The 17,667-nt window shown below is 34.7% G+C and overlaps 1 protein-coding gene and 1 long non-coding RNA gene across 3 annotated transcripts in view; both read left to right on the forward strand.

Annotated features, from left to right (window-relative positions):
- The window catches only part of LOC114151586 (contactin-associated protein-like 4), an 87,507-nt gene extending 75,970 nt beyond the window's left edge, over positions 1–11,537 (forward strand). For both annotated transcript variants that reach the window (XM_028028893.1, XM_028028894.1), the window contains 6 exons: positions 3,033–3,257; positions 4,455–4,588; positions 5,284–5,368; positions 8,487–8,702; positions 10,105–10,176; positions 11,099–11,537. In XM_028028893.1, the coding sequence (XP_027884694.1) occupies positions 3,033–3,257; positions 4,455–4,588; positions 5,284–5,368; positions 8,487–8,702; positions 10,105–10,176; positions 11,099–11,295 (929 nt within the window). In that variant the 3' untranslated portion in view covers positions 11,296–11,537. The remainder of the gene's footprint in view (positions 1–3,032; positions 3,258–4,454; positions 4,589–5,283; positions 5,369–8,486; positions 8,703–10,104; positions 10,177–11,098) is intronic.
- Positions 11,538–12,017: 480 nt separating this feature from the next.
- On the forward strand, positions 12,018–15,866 carry LOC114150440 (uncharacterized). Its single transcript, XR_003596747.1, has 2 exons — positions 12,018–13,334; positions 13,397–15,866. It is a non-coding gene; the product is annotated as an uncharacterized LOC114150440 (long non-coding RNA).
- The last annotated feature ends 1,801 nt before the right edge of the window (positions 15,867–17,667 follow it).

A 17,667-nucleotide genomic window follows, 5' to 3' on the forward strand; every position in this document is an offset into this window, starting at 1 on the left:
AAGGGGAAGAAAAACTGAATATGCAAAATGGGAACATTTGATTGTCTCATAGTTACAGTAGAAACTTCAATAAAACGCAGTTATTAAGATTCCTATGAAAATAAGACTCCAAAAAAATTTATATTTTACTATTTTTTTCTACTTCCATTTGTGTCTCAACTGCTTCTTGAAACAGCTCAGGCACTTAAAAAAACATCCAGCCATTTTTTAGCAATAAATTTGTTTTTTGGTGTCTGAAAATCGAGCCGTTTCGAAACCATCCCAATTGTTGAGTTGCAGTGCACCGTTACCGAGCAACCCCGGCAGAGTTCCGCCCGTTACCGAGCAACCCCGGCAGAGTTCTGCCCGTTACCGAGCAACCAATGCTCCAGAATGTTTGGTCAGCTGGTTTTACCGCTGTATGTGCTTCTACAATGACTGCTGGAAAAGACAAGTGTTTTCTTTTTGAATTACCATCCAGAAAAGAACTTGTTGCATTCTTGTTAGTTGTGCAGGAGGCTCCATTTCTGCTTTTCAAAGTTGTATGGATGTACAATTGCGCATCCATTTTCACTTGCGAGTGTAAATGTTGAGTTGGGGCCTTGGCCAAGAGCAGCAGCGTATTTGGATTTAAAGAGACAGGACTCCCTAAAACAGCTCATTCTGAAAGAAGCTCAAACAAACTAAGAATCTCATTATCTAAGGATGAGTTTGTGCAAACATGTTTTGTATAGGCCATAGAACTCAAAGAAGCATATCCTGCGTGTTTTTCTTTACTTTGTCACCTTCCATAAGATAAACTTCACACCTGAGAAGTTTCCTCCTCCTGTTATCTTCATCTTTTGTTATTACGCCGGCTTGTTTTATTTTCAGAAGCCACTTTGCTCCTCTCATATAGCCGGATATGAGTCTGTGTTTGAACAGCAACCTATGTTACTGCATTTTATTGCATTTTATCTTGACAGCTCAGTCCTCACATGTTTTCCAGAGGCCCTCCAAAATAATATTTGTTGTTTGCCGGTTTCATAACGTGGTGACAGGCAGCGACATAAGCCAGCTTCTCAGAGGAATTTGACAGCCACTTTATTCCACTGGAAAGCGACATCCTGGCACACTCACAGCATTCAGCTGGGTTTTGTTTTACTTCTTTCAAAGTTGTTATACATTAGATGATGAGCTGAGGTACTTCACATGTTTCTATGAACATATTAACAGATCTTATTAATGATAACTTTATTTTTAATCTTAAAATGTAATACAGAGAGCGGAAAATATTGTCGGTTTAAGATTTAATCTTAACATACTGGCACAATGGCAACAGAAAACACAGGCAACTTGTGTTTATTTACTGTATTTCTTATTGGTTTATGACCTTTAAAGGATTTCTACATCCTATAAATTCAGTAGCATGCCTGCTGTGTGGTTAAAGTAGCACGGGACATTAACATTGAGTTTATTATGTTTGGAAATGTTACATTCCCAATAATTCAGTTCATGTTTTTCTGAAGTTGCAGTTCAAATCAATGGCATCTCCAGGCACCAGTTCCAGTTGCTATAGCAGTCCAACTCATAAATTACTCAATAATAGGAATGTTTTTGAAAAGCTGAATATAATTAGAAATGTGTTTTATACAGATCGGAGGAGACCAAACCTTTTCCAAAAGAGGTCACATCTGTCAAGCTAAAATAAGTTGTGGGTCACCAAATATCTATTTTGTTATGAAAAATGTAAAAATAAAAAATTCTACTGTAAAAACAAACTAAATTCATTATATTTTAATAAAATCTAATGACCTGATTTCTATATGGAAAGAATCTGAAATTTGTGTTTCTGGTGCTACGTTTTATTAAATGAAAATGAGAGCAAAAAATGAGGTTAACTTGAATAGTTTGTTGTTCCTAAAGTTTTCCATTTGAACACTATTTTAATTTGTCCACATTATTCTTTTTCCTTTAATTTGCTGTAATGGTTTTACCATGAAGAGTCTGGTGAAATATATCTGTGCTTTTCTTAAATTGTGGACAAGGGCCAGACAGAATCATTCGAACGGCTGTAAATGGCCCCCAGGCCACACTTTGGACATCCCTCCCTACCATAAATTAATTACACAAAGATTGTTTTCAAGCCTTTATTTCTGCTAATAATGAAGATTTTTTTTCCTCACATCTAATAAAAACACAACTTTTAAGATTGACATAATACATAAATCTTGACTTAATGAATATAATTATAAGACATTTTTAATCTGACTTAAGCATCTAAACAGAAAATATGTTATTTGTGCAAATCTAGCTGGTTAAAAATTGAGGAAACTCAGAATGTTAAATAAAGCTGTTGACTTTGAAGCAATTGTCTTTCCTAGCAGCCATATTACAGCAATAAACCCAGCCGACTAACCGTGCTGGCACTGGTTGCTAGGTAACGGGTGGAACTCCGCTGAAGTTGCTAGGTAACAGGCTGGGGTCACTAGGTGAATGTTTGTAACTTTGGCAGATTGTTTCACTTAAAACAGGGGAAACATTTTATGACTGAAATAATCTGCCAATGTAACTAGAACTTTCAATATTAGATGATTATTAACCTAAAATAAGCTCCTATTTCTTGCTTAATACTTGTAAGTTATTTTTGCCTTATTTCAAGTATACTAAGATATTTGCACTAGAAATTAGACCAGAATAACTTGGTAAATTAAACCATATTGAGCATCTTTTCACGTTGATTGTTTTTGTGATTTTGTGGTGTTGATTTAGAAATATTTGTAAGAAATCTACAGCTGCACATGTAATCCTAGCAACCATTTATATTAAATTAACTTGTTAGTGCAATTAAACCATTTACTTTCAGAAGGAGAAACCCATCAAAATTCAGGAGCTGAAATGTTTCACGTCAACACTGCATTTCGTATGCATGTCGTGTGTTGTCGCTGTGATGAAAAAAATGCTAATGCTAACCCGGTTGAAACTCCAACTCCTGTGGAGTTTGTGGCTACATTTTAGCAGGATTCCCGTCAGCCTGCCCACTGATAACTGCCTCCGACTTTTTTATCTTCCAGAAGTTTCAGGCAGCTTTGAGCCGACAACATCCATCACATATATCGTAAAGGAGCCATATGAGGCGAGCAAGAACAGCAGCTCTCTGCACTCATCCATCTACTCGGATATCACACTGAGAGGAGAAGACGTCTCCCTGAGCTTTAGGACCAGTCAAAGCCCCGCGCCGCTGCTCTATGTCAGCTCTTTTTACAGGCAATACTTGATCCTGCTCATCAATAAACATGGTGAGGACTTTTGTCAAAGATTTTCAGTTCTTATAACTTATAGCATTTTTGTTCGTTCAGCTACTTGTCTCTGTTTTATGGATTTGCTCTGTCTAAAGCCATTTCAACACGCATACATCAGTTCAGAAAGGTTTAAGAAATGTTTGGAGGAATATTCAAATATCAGCAGCAATCACTCAAACTTTCCTTTGGTTTATTCTTTTCACACATGAAAAGTATTTTCTGTATTTTCTGAAAGAACAGCAGTTGTTACAATCTGGAAGCACAGCAGCTTCTCTTACTGATACACTTATGTAAAGGATGGTGGGATTTTTACAGAAGATTAGAGCCAGTGAAAAAAAAAACTTTTTTTTTCCTCAAAATTTTGGCTTTTATCTCAGAGGTCTAAAGTCAGAATTTTGAGGGGGAAAAAACTCCGAATTTTCGGAAAAAAGTCAGTATTCTTATATTAAAGTCTGAATTATGACATTCACTTCATAAATTTGAGGGAAAAAAGTCAGACTTTTGAGATAAGCCTCAGAATTCTGATATTAAAGTCAGAATTTTGAGATTCAATCAAAATGTTTCTGAGAAAAGAAGTCAGAAATTTAAGGTGTTTTGAGTTAATGAGTTGATTACTTGGTGACACCGAGAGTTTTCATATTTAACTTTTTCACAGTATTAAAATTTTACGAGACACTGAATTTAAGATTTTCTTAATTTCAGGTTTTTCTAAGAAAAATGAAAGAATTCTGGAAAAAAAAAATTCTGAGAAAAAAAAATTCAGAATTTTGAGAAAAAGGTCAAAATTTTGACATGAAAGGTCAGCTCATGAATCTTATCAGGTGTTTTGAGTTAATTAGTTGATTAGCTGGTGACACCGTGAATTTCCATATTTTATTTGTTCTCAATTTTGAAATTTTCCAAGACCCTAAATTTAAGGTTTTCTTAATCTTCCCGCCATAATCTTCACAATTACAGCAGACATATACTTTAAATACTTCACTCTGTGTTTAATGAAACTATGAGTTTGACATTTTGACCAAAATATTGAACTTTTTCCTGAATAATAAACTTATTTTAGATGTGCCTGTGTAGTTATAGTTCCTTTTTCAGGATAGAAAAGGTAGATTTGCTTGTTGTAATTTTTATTTTGTGCGTTTACCTTTAAGTCTCCATCGACCTTTTTTGTTTGCTTGTTTGTTTGTTATTTTGTAGATGAGTTGGAAGTGAGGTACAAGTTGCACAGCAACAGAGACGAGGAAGTGTTGAGCAGCCGAGTCATGAACTTAGCTGACGGCCGTCTGCACACTGTGACCATCAGGCGACAGGCAGACACTGTGGCAATGCAGGTAAAGACACACACACACACACACACACCCCTGCACACACCCGCTCCCCCCCCATCCCCACACACACACCTTCCCATCTACCTGACAGGCCAGAGCTGTTTTTAGATTCGTTGACAAGCTGAGCTGTTGCCGGTAGCGACGGGCATGACAAAGATTCCCTTTAATATTTCAAAATGTATTTATATTTATATCCAATTTCAAACTAATCAATTTACAGGTTGACTTCATGCAGAAGAAGTGTTGTGTTTAAGTCATTTTATTTGATGAATGTGTGTTTACTTCATGTCCTAATTTAATGCAGACAAAAAATTAGAGGTACAAAATCAAAGTTTAGCTTTATGAGGACAAACTTGCAATATTATCCCATTATCAATATGTTACATGAAAATGGTCTCAAAACAATATTATCATTTATCACAATAATTACAGGAGCAATTTATAGTAAAATTTATTTTGATAGGCCTATTTGCACTGCATTGTGTTTGCAAATATTAAAATCTTAATGAAATCCATTAAAGTGTCTTGTTGTACCGTGACAAACTAAAAAAACAAAAATAAGATAAAGTCGTATGAAAACTTTTGCAAAGTGCTTTAATTACTTTCCTCATTTAATCCTTCTTAATGGATAATAAAGGATATTTTCTGAGCAGATTGTTATTGCTTTTAGATTTTGTTTCTAATCAATAATCTTTCAGATCGATCAAAATGCCAGAGAGGAATTCAACGTGACGGCTGACCGGGAGTTTAACGTTAAATCGATCATTCTGGGGAGAGTTCCAGGTAAATAAAGTTTTTTATCCAGCTCAACACCAAGCAGTAAAACGTTTTCAGGGTTTCAGATGTTTTCTGTTTGTGACGAAGGCGACTGAAACACCAGGAAATGTTCAGAGGATTGGAGTCAACAGAAAATAAATCAGTAAATCTCAGCTCAAAGTGAACTGTTCAGTTTCACTTTCAGCTCCATTTCTGCCAAAGTGACTGACCTGATTGGCTTAACGATCAGCCACTGATCAGTGGCTGATCGTTAAGCAGAATCATCTGAAACTGTCCAAAAAACTAACCTGAAGGCCAAAGGGGAAAAGGTACCGCTCAGAAGTCTGACTTCATTCTTTTAAGATCAAAAGTCAGGATTCAGAGAAAAAAGTCTAAATTCTGATAAGAAAAAAAAAAGTCAGAATGAGATTAAAATCAAAATTCTGGGGAGAAAATTTTAAATTTGGAGATAAAGTACAAATTAAAAGAAGTCAGATTTCTGAAATTAGTAATAATTCTGAAAAAAAGTCTGATGTCGAAGAAAAAAAGTAAAATTCCTGAGAGAAAAAAAATCTGAATTTCGAGACTAAATTCCAAATTCTGAGAAAAATGTCAGAATTTTTGAGAAAAGGATAGAACTCTGAGGAAAAAAGGCAAAAAAATTGTAATATAAAAGTCATAATCTTGAAAAATGTCAAAATTTTATGAAAAAGTCTGAGAAAAAAAATCTGAAATCTGCGATAAAACTCAGAATTCTGAGGAAAAAAGTGTGAGTTCTTAAAAAAAGTTAGAATTTGAAGATTAAATTTGAATACCTTTTTTTCAGTGATCTTAATTGTCGTCTGTATTTACGTGATTGTTTTCCATATTTCTTCTGTTATCATGCAGCAGGTAACATAATATTTTACTAGATTCTTTAACATGGTGATACAAGCACCAAATTTGGCTTAGATGGTCCTTAGATGTTCCTCTTTTGAAAAACCGCTTAAAATTCAAGATGGCTGCCTATTTTCAAGATGGCCGCCATATCAGGGATAGAATTATTACATCTTGCCATAAATACGCACTTCCACAGCATAGTTGATTCTGGCATCAAACTGTATATTTTTGACCATGAAATCAAATCTGTGATTCTAAACTCTCTCAGAAACTTAATTTGACCTTATTTTGATTTATTCCAGCTTTCTGCTCCACTATAGGACAAAAGGACATTTCCACCGTTTATTATAGAGCAAATTGGAGCAACAACTAAACAAGAAATATTGAAAGTAAACCAGAAATAAATATGATTTTATAACCTGATAAATCATCTCTGCAGGAGCTGCTAACAGCAATAAAGCCTACAGATTGGATGTGGGGGGATTACTTCCTGCCACTCATCTGCAATTTAAAACCCTAAACCTGATTAAGCAAGCAGCTGATAAAATGCTCGCTCCAGCCACGTTATTCCATACATAAATATTCCATATTTATGTATGGAATATTTTCCCCTCTGGTTATAAGTTAGCTTGCTGGCAGCGTTGTGCTGCGTAATCAGGTACCTCAGCAGGAATAAATGTGTTTTATTCTGATATTTATATCTGCAGAAGCTGCTGGAGTTAATGTTCAGCACCTGTTTTCTAATTAAAAATTTAACATTCTGTTACCAGATACATAATATTTCAATTTGTTTACCAGATTATATTTAACAAAATTAAACTTGGTGACATTTTTATCTCCTTCACTTAAAGCCACAAACTTCTTTTTTTCCCCCTTTAGATCCACAGCAGCAGAAAAGATGAGAATACGTTTTCTTCTTCTGATTAATGCGCTGAACTTAGTTCATCATCGTGATTTCATTATTCCTTTTGTGTTTCCTAAAGTATTAATATTACAGATAAGACAAGCTGTCACCTTTTAGTATTTATGGCCGAGCCGTTCTGCAATAAAGCATAACCTGGCTTCTGCTGTTTAGCCTCGTGAATAATGACTCCCCCGTTTAACAGTCGAAGCAGTTTTACAACTTTTGACAGGAAATCAGTCAAAGGATTAATGGATCAGCCTCCGTGACTAGATTTTACTTTTTTATTGTCTTAATATACCAAATCTACATTTTTTATTGAAAATTAGTAACTTTTCATCAGCTAATTGCTGAAATTATATATTAATTTCCCCATGACTTTGTACATAGTTGCAGATTTTGCTAATAAATCACGATTTTGTCCTAAGAAAAACTGATTAATATATTTTTCTGGCCATTTAAGTGAAATCAGTTAAAATGTTCTTACACTGCAAAAACACAAAATCTTAACAAGTATTTTTATTCTAGTTTCTAGTGCAGATATGTTAGAACATTTGAAATAAGACAAACTTAACTGAAAAGTAACTTTTTAGATGTAGGAGTTTGTTTCAAATAAATAATTCATTAATATTAATTTAACTAACATTCTAGTTCAACTACAATTTCTTTAGACAGAACCATTGTAGATAAAAAAAAATAATAATAAATTTCCACCAACAAACAGACATTTTCTAGGAAAAACATGGACATTTCTGAGTTTGAAAAGTCAAACATTTGTTAGAAAAAATTCTGAAGTTTTAAGATTATTTTCAGAAACTTGAGGGAAAAAACATGAACATTTAGAGTTTGAAAATTTGCTAGAAAAAAAGCAAGAATTTTGAGATTATTCTCAGAAATTTTCTAGAACAAACTTGGGAATTTTTGAGTTTGAAAAGTTGAAAATTTTCAAAGTTTCTGTTTTTTTCTAACAATGTTTTTGACTTTTAAAACTCGGACATTTCCTTTTTTTTCTGGTGATTTTGTGATGGAAATTTACTCCAGTGCCCATAAACCAGTTTAAACTAACAATGGCTAAGAATTATTATTTTTTTGTTCACATTTACTGTTGATAAATCCTGCAGTAAAAAGTTACATGATGGACGCTGGACGTTTTATTTTATTGTTACTTTGTTGGCTATGACATCATTTTTGTTGCCAAACATTCGGCACTAAAAAAAACACGTTTTCTTTTTTGTTTGTTTTGCTTTACACCATCTGGTAATAAAAGCATAATTGTTGAGGCCATTTATTAGCGATCAGCTCATGAGAACAAACAGTGAGCTGTATTGTTCCTGTATTTTAACGCTGTCATTTGTTTTTGCTCAGAGTCTGAAGGCCTGAGCGCGGATCTCGCCGGCTTGGCGTCCGCCGGTTTCACCGGTTGTCTGTCGGCCGTTCGCTGCGGCTCCATCTGTCCTCTGAAAGCTGCTCTCCTGCAACCCGACGGCCGCGTTTCTGTCGCCGGCGCCGTCGTCGGGTCGAGCTGCGCCGCGCCATCTCAGGCCGATTCCTACGCAGCAGAAACGACACATTCGCTATCAGGTAAAAACAGTACGACAGCAGCGTTTCCTGGTCTGCTGTGTTTTTAAAATTATACTTATGGAGATCCATTAGGATTTAAGTTTTTTATGGCTCATTAAGCATTCATCTCCGTAAGCAGGCAGAGAGTCGGCACAGCGACAGATGAGAGTCATCAAGCAGCTCTGGGGAAATCTCTTCAGCCTTTTGGAAATACCTTTATGCAGGAACTACTTTCACTCCTCCTGTTTTAAAGCGGATTTACATTTAGGCTGCTTTCACACCCGCCATGTTTAATCCAAATTAATCAAACTCTAGTTTATAGAATAGAATAGAATTAAACTTTATTGTCATTGCACAGTCACAAGTACAAGCAACGAGATGTAGTTTGCATCTATCCAGAAGTGCTCTACAAGATATAAATATTTATTTACGGATGTACAAGACTATGTATGTATGGACTATAAGGGGTTATAGCAAAGAGATATAGATATTGTGTATAAATATAAATATTATCTTGGTTCATTTGTTGAGGTGTGAAAGTGCAATTAATCCCAAAAAAGAAAATACTAATTTACACTGTCATCAGCATAAAAGAATGTCAAAATCCAAAAAATAAACAAGGTGACTGTAATTTTCAGGCTTGTTCACTGAAAAAACACCAAATCTTACTGAATTATTCTGGTCGAGTTTCTTGTGCAAATATCTTAGTACATTTGAAATGTGACAAAACAGAGCTTCTTTTCAATCAATAATTCCTTAATATTAATTTGTTTTAAAAGTTCTAGTTCCACTTCCAGCTTTTAGAAAAAAAATTCTAAGCTTGAAAAATCAGAAATTTGTTAGAAGAAACTTGGAAATTTTTTTACTTTTAAAACTCAGAAAGTTTCAAGTTTTTTTTCTAGACAATTTCTGCGATTAATCTAAAAAAAATTTAAAATGGAACTTTTTGGGGGTTTTTTATCTATAATGGCCCTAATACGCCGCAACAGAAATAATCCGGCAGTGAAACTAGAACTTTTTTTGTCAATATTAAGAATTATTGAGTTAAAAAGAAGCTCCTGTATCTTCCTCAGAAGTTATTTGGTAAGATTTTGTGTTTTTAGCAGTGTGTGCTCAGTGTCTTCTTCAGTGGTTTACATGTCATTTTCTTCAGTGGTTCTTGGTGCAGCGCCCCCACAGGCGAGCAGGTGAACAGGTTTTTCATTAGTTTGGTTTGTTTAACACATTGCAGTGTGAAATTGAACCACAGCAGCTGAAAATGTAACAAATGTTACAATTTTGGTCCCAAATTGAACCGAATCCACCGGACTACTAAGTGTGAAAACACACTAAATCTTTATTTCTAGGTATTTTGATCTCTGATACTTCCCTTTCTTTTGTTTTGTTGGCTTCTTAATATTAACCATTTGTATTTTTTCTGTAGACCCGCCTCACTCTGTGGATCCTGGCCAGCCTTTAGTCAACACCATTCGGAGTGATTCAGCTCTAGTTGGAGGTAAAACAGTCAGATCTGTAATGACAACAGTTCATCTCAAATATTTCTTTGTATTTTTTTTTTTAGCAGATTTGAAACATTTTCTGATGCTCCCATCTGAAAAGCTTTTTGTCATGCATGAGCTTCCCTAAAAATGTCAATTGGAAACCTGATGGTTGGTCAGAAAAGCTGAAATCTGTCTGGGGAAATCAAACTTCTCCACTGCAATTATGTCCACCATTAATGTGATGCTGAGACATTTTCAAGCCGGAGAGAGTAACCTTCAGCTTGGTGCACAAACCCAATTACTTCCACAAATCCTTCTTAATAAATTAGAATACCACCAATAACTCAATTTATTTTAGCAATTAAGTTCTAATAGTGAAACTCTGTCTTACAGATTCCTGAGATAATATGGATTACTATCGGTCACAACTAATCAAAATCAAAATTTGTGATTTAAATATTTTAAAATACCAATTTAAAGTTTTCAAGACAAAAATCTTAAACTCTACATAAGTGGTGTCCAAATTTGTACCCCTGAAAATTTCTGAGTTTTTTTCTATACATTTTTTTACTTTTCAAACACAAAATTATTTTTATTTTTTTTCTAGAAAAGTTCTGAGCTTAATCACAATTTCAGAGTTTTTACGTCTCCCTTTTATAAAATCTACAATGCGCAGTTGTACATACAGAACTAAATTTTTTTATTGGTATTTTTTTCTAATACAATATTTACATTTTCTGACAATCCAAATTTCTGTTTTCTGGTCATAACACCCAACAGAAAAAAGCATTAAAAATATAAATAGCGTTATTAATTTATATATGCTTGAGTTTCATTCTTTTCTCTTCTGACTTAAATATTGAAATATTTATTTTTTTAAATGTATTTAGCAGGATGCTATTGTCTTCATGCCTCTGTGTGTTTTGTGGTTCTCAGGTGTGATTGCAGTGGTCATATTTATCGTGGCGTGCGCGGCAGCCATCTTGGCTCGGTTCATCTGCATCAGGAAGGAGACGTATCGGAACCAGGAAGTGAAAGCGGCGCAGTCCAGTGACGGCCGCGCGTTCCCGTTCAGCGGCCAGCCAGACTCTCTGAGCGTTCAAAGTGAAAACCAGAAGGAGTTTTTCATTTAGCACAAAATAACCTCGAAGGACTGAGCTGGATAAATTACCAAACAGTGCTTTACCCATTCTTCCCCTTTTGTTTTATTTATTTATTTTTGTAAATACGGACTGGCTGAGATATTGGACTCAATTTAAAGAGTTAAATATTTGAACTTGTACAGTTCGTAGTGATTTGTGTGCTTATTTAGATCCATTTCGGAAGTTTTCTATCAAACTGAAAGACAACGATAAACATTGCACTGCAAAAACACCGTTACCTAGCAACCCCAGCCAAGTCCAGGCCGTTACCTAGCAACCCAGTTCTAGTTCCACTTTAAGATTATTTCACATGGAAAAATGTCTTGATATAAATGAAATAATCTGCAAGTGAAAATGTAACTTTTTCATCAATATTAACTTGCAATGAACTTTTTAGCTTGCTTTAAGTCAATAATTAATGATGAAAAATATCTAGTTCATTGGAAGATTATTTCACTTATAACATTAGAAAAATTTCTTTTTACAAGTGAAATAATCCACCTAAAAATAATCAGTAAATAAACTACTAAAAATCACACAGAAATATTTTAATAATTAAGGAACAAGCAAACAAAAACATGAAATTTTGCTACTTAAAAGTTCAGATTATTTCACTTGTAACAAGATACTTTTTCTATGTTGTAAGTTAATTTATCTGCCAATGAAACTAGTACGTTTTCATCAATATTAAGGAATTATTGACTTAAAACAAGCCTCTATTTCTTTCTGAAAAGTTACTTTTACGTTTGTCTTATTTAAATGTGCTGAAATATTTGCACTAGAAACTAGACCAAAATTATTTGGTAAGATTTTGTGTTTTTGCAGTGTGCAGTGAAAACTTTTGAGCTTGGGGAGATTATTAAAAGTTTTCTAAGACGAGTCTGGTAAATCTGAGACGCCAGAACCAAAAAAAGATGTGGAGATGAAAGTATGGATTATGCCAGGTTTACATGGAACAACCCAGCCAAAGCACGTTCTCAGAATCAAATAAAATCCATCTGTTACAGGTAAGAATTGGTCCAAAATGTGCTGTATTATATGAATACCAAATTAAAGTCAGTCTAAAACTTTATCGTTGAGTTGCTTGGAAAGCTTCTCTTTGCTTTTCTCTCTACTTTGTGATGAAAAACTTAAGGAATTTCTTTTTCCAGCTCTGGGTTTTAATGCGCCACCTGCAGCAATCAGCCAACATCAGAACGCTTTCAGAAGCAGCTTGAAGCAGCACGGACCATAAAACATAACTCTCTTTCACCTTTTTCGCTTTGTAGACACTTCATGGTTTTTGCTGAGGTCCTTATCCATCTCTGCCTAATGGAGGATTTGAGACACTCCAGTTAACTTTTAGACTCCATATTGTGCAAAGCTCTCAGTTGAAGTAAGGGATTTTCATGATGTGAGCTTATAAAGCATTTTTATTTTATTTTTATCCTCTGTGCTCTTTTGAAAGAAATTACCTACCATTTCAACTCTAAAAATCTGCTGTCTTGTTTAGCAGTTTTTCTTCTACTAGAGTAACAAAAGATAAAAGAAAAATGCTCTCACCTGGGAAGACAACTGGAAGAAATTCTTCTTTCCTTTCAGCAGCAACACAAATGTGATGTTAATTCAAGATTATTCTGCAAAGTGATCAGATTCATAATAATTTCATAGAATCAAGGTACAATTATTGAAGTAATTATAAGTTTTTACGTGTTTCCTGGGCTAACAGGAAAATTACAACTTATGTAGGTCAACATGTTGAACTAGTCGTGGTTTGAAATGCAGTTAAAATGTCTGGAAATGTTGAAACTTTGACAATTCAGTCAGTATTTAAACACAAATAATGTACACAATTTATTTTAGAAAAAATGTTAGGCGCTCAGCTTGGGTTGCTAGGTGATGGGCGGAGTTCTGTTGGGGTTGCTAGGTGATGGGCAGAGTTCTGTTGGGGTTGCTAGGTGATGGGCAGAGTTCTGTTGGGGTTGCTAGGTGATGGGCAGAGTTCTGTTGGGGTTGCTAGGTGATGGGCAGAGTTCTGTTGGGGTTGCCAGGTGATAGGCGGAGTTCTGTTGGGGTTGCTAGGTGATGGGCGGAGTTCTGTTGGGGTTGCTAGGTAACGGATAATTCCGGAGGTTTTTGTAGCTGCTCAAAAAGAACAAAACATTTACCTATAAAAAAAAACAAACAGCTTGGTGTTTTGGTTTTTCTTAAGCACTTGAACTGTTTGTAGAGGAAAGTGGAAGAACAAATATGTCAAAAATGTAAATTTTGCAAAATCGGTCCCCTTTAAACGACAGGATTTCTCTGTAAGAATTACTTCACACCCATGAGTCCTGTAAGAAGTTGTGTAAAAATAAATCAGTATGAAATAGGTCATGACATCTGCCAGGAGCTATGCTTCCTCTTCCTGCCGTCTAAACTCGTGGGTTCATGTTGGACTCTAAGGGCTCCTGAAAGATCGTCCTGTTGAAACGTGGCTCAGATTGAACGCCCTCTCTTCCTGCATGTTCTCTCTCCCGTTGTTTATTGTGTCTCTTGTCATTAGCATGCAGCAGCTCTCCCTGCAGACCTGTTTAGATGCAGCAGAAAGCTGTGATCAGAGGGTCTCCAGGTATTTTCTGTTCTCAGAGGGAGTAATTCAGCTCCTCATGGTCGGCTCTGTGGGGGAAACAGAACAATAAAATAACCTGAGGGGAATTTTTACAGGAACAAGAATAATGATTTTTTTAAAACAATTTGTTGTTCTAGCTATAATTATCTCCAAATTTATTTGGAAATGTTTCTTTAAGTTTACACTGTATTCTATTAATCGTTTATTGTTATATTTCTAAAATGTTTGTCACCTTTGTTGAATACAAAGCTGCAACCTTCACACACTTGACCAAAATTTGTTGTTTCTAACTTCATTTTCAAAAAGGTAAAATGTCTGAAAAGCTAGTTATTATTGAAATATTTGTCTTTTATCAGTTTCTAACCCTGAGCTTGACTTATTTTTTGAAAGAAATGAATAATTTTGTAGGAAATTCTGACAAACTTGCTCAGCTACAATTTTCATGTCTCATTAAAAGTGTTTTTGTTTTCACATGCAGAATAAATGAACTAATTAAATTATACTCATCTGAGGTGAAATTTTGAGATAAACAGATGGTTACATGGAGTCCATCACTTTGTTTACAGTTGAAAATATTGAAAATCTGTTTTTCCAATTTATTTTGTTTTGTTTTGTTTTAATTAAATTTCACTCAAAACCTTCCAATCATATTTCCTGATCACTCAGAGTTTAACCAGCCATCCTGCTTTAACTATTCCACATCAATACTACAGCCTGCTGATGTGATTTACATCATATCTCAGCATCAGTTGTCCACTTCCTGCATTATGTTAATATATGAGCAAATCCATAGTGCAGCTCGCTGGAATGATAATTAAATTAATGCCTACTTAAGGTTGGTGTTAAGTGTGCTGAATAAATGTGCTAAATGTTCTCCATCATGTGTGAATGGAGCTGATTAATGCCTATTCATTGCGAATAAAAAAGCAGCCATAAGTGGTAAAAGAAGAGGCGTTGCTGCTGCACGGTGAAGGTGGGCAGGATAATTATGAGGAACCGAATCCTGATTAGTGATCTGATGAGACTGCAGCACTGCGGGCAGCAGTGCTGCCGCTGCCTGATTACAAACGACATCGCAGACCTCTGTTGTCAGATTCTATCCGTCATAATTGTTATGGAAAATTAGTCTGGAGGAGAACTTTGGCTCTTTCTGCTGTGTGTTCACAAAACAGTCGGTTTGTTTACAACCCAGCCGAACTGGACAAGCAGAAGCTTTTTCTTGTGTTTGTTGTTTTTGTTCTACAAGGTTTTTTGTTTTTATTAAAACCAATTATTATTTTCCATCCTTCGTATTTCTGCATTAATTTGTGTTGGTTTATCACACAGAATTCATATATATTGCAACACGGAAGAATGTGGAAAAGTTTAAGTTGTATTAGTTTACAATCTATAATCTGTCTCTGGCTTTTACCGAGCAATTTTTTTGTGTAGTTAAAGGCAACTTATTATAAAAAATTCACATTTTGAATATTTTTATACTTCAGTTTTGTTTATAATGTTTTAAAAACACCCAGCTGTGTTTTGGCTATAAGTTAATGTTTTTCTGGTGTCTGGAAAATGAGCCGTTTCAATATTTTCTGGAGTGTAACGCTGCAAATCAGCCATTACCTAGCAACCGCAGTGAAGCCCAGCCTGTTACCTAGCAACTGCAGTGAAGCCCAACCCATTACCTAGCAACCCCAGTGAAACCCAGCCCGTTGCCAAGCAACCGAAGCCGAGTTCCTGCATATTCGGTCATCTGGTTTATCGCTGTATGTAACAAGTTTTTTGCTGTTGACTTTCCATCCAGAAACCACTTTCTGTGTTCTTGTTGGTTGTGCAGAAGGCTCTACTTCTGCTTTGCAAAGATGTACGGTTGTATAATTGCGAATCGGTTTGTAGCCATTTTCACGTACAAGAGTAAACGTTGAGTTTGGGTTTGTGGCCAGAAGCACCTTATTCAGATTTAAAGGGACGAGACGCCCTAAAACAGTCTAAAATCTAACTAAGAATGATTTTGTGCAAAAAAATGTAACAAACATGTTTTGTTTAGCTCAGAGATTTATCCTAACCTGTTCAAGGAAGTATAATAGGTGAATAAAACTTAATTTTAAATCCATTCTAATAACTCAAAACCAGTGTGTTTATATTAACGTCTCTAAAACTGTTCTTATCTAAAAGATGCCTTTGGCTGTCATTTCATGACTGACTGATCTAAAATGTTGTAGCTTTGCCTCAAACCTGCTAAGATCGATTGTCTTCCAATAATTATCATGCGAAACTCCTTCTGCCTTGCAGCTTACATCCTCCCCTAACCGATTTATTCAAGGCATGTGAAACTCCATCATTTTCTTGTTAACAGAAAAGTTAATCAGCTCTCTGATTACATCTCCAGCTGCATTCTGCATACTAAGCTGCATATCAGTGATCTGGTGCATGCAGCTTGTGTTTTATTAACATCCTGCATGAAAACAGATAGAAATCATCTTTCACCTCCAGTTTCAAGAGTTTTGATGGAAACTTGATGCAGCTTACAGAGAAACTGCATAAAACCAATAAAAGAAATGGTTTAATAAGTGTACTTTACATTGTATTTAGTATCAGAGTTAATCACTTCTGCACAGCAAACTATCATATTGTACCAATAATAAATAATAACCAATAAGATGCTGCTTATTATTTGCCAGTTCTACAACTAACTAAAACATCATGTAGTTCCTCCTGTCTTTAAAAAACATGTCAATGTACAAAAACACAGAAAATATTCCACACTGTCTTCATTCCTCATAAATAATAAAACTAAAGAGAATAAAATGTTTAAGAACTAAATGCAACCTTGCTGACTTAGTTATTATTTATTTATTATTATTATTTATTTATTATTATTATTAGATTTCTGAGGCCTTGAAAGCCAAGGCGGCTCACCAAGGAAAGCAAACAGTCACGCTGCTCAGAATGCAGGAAATTTAAAATTAATCTCAAGTTTTCTTTTTTTTAACAACTATTTAAGTAAAATGAATCAAATTCATAAATATTCTGATAATTGTTGCTAAATCTAAAATGTTTTGTACTCAGTTGATGCAGAAAAAATGGAAAAACTGAAACTGATAAACATTGTACAAGTCTTAATCACTAAACTGTAAACAGTTTTTAATGCAGTTAGTATTCTAAACTAGTAGGTAAGTAAATGTAATTCTTAACCAAACTAAATGACATCTATAAAAACATATTGTAAAAGAATAAACAAAGTTATACATATAAAAAATACATTTAAAACAAGACGAACAGTAGTAAAGTTTCGTTAAACTTGAAATAAGACTAACTTACAAGTAACTTTTCATCAAGATGTAGGAGTTTGTTTTAAATCAATAATTCCTTAATATTGATTTTAAAAAGTACAAGTTCCACTAATAGATTAGTTCACAATTGACAGGCACTTTGCACCGTTACCTAGCAACCCCAGCCAAGCTCAGCCTGTCACCTAGCAACCCTGTTCTCTATCCACTAGTAGATTATTTCACTTATAACACAGGAAAAAGCTAAATAATCTGCCAATTAAACAATATTTTCATCATGGAATTATTTACTTAAAACAAACTTTTCAGTAAATTTTGTTTTATTTCAATTGTACTGAGATATTTGGACTAGAAACTAGACCAAAAAAGAGTTTGTGTTTTTGCAGTGTGAGATTATTTTGCCGTTTTTCCTCTGTCTCTTTGTGAGAATTTCATATTTGTTGTCAGCTTTCTGCGTTTAAGTGTAGATTTTCACTCCAACATTTTCATTATAAACTC

The sequence above is a fragment of the Xiphophorus couchianus genome, chromosome 9, assembly GCF_001444195.1.
Source record: "Xiphophorus couchianus chromosome 9, X_couchianus-1.0, whole genome shotgun sequence".
Taxonomy (NCBI): Eukaryota; Metazoa; Chordata; class Actinopteri; order Cyprinodontiformes; family Poeciliidae; genus Xiphophorus; species Xiphophorus couchianus.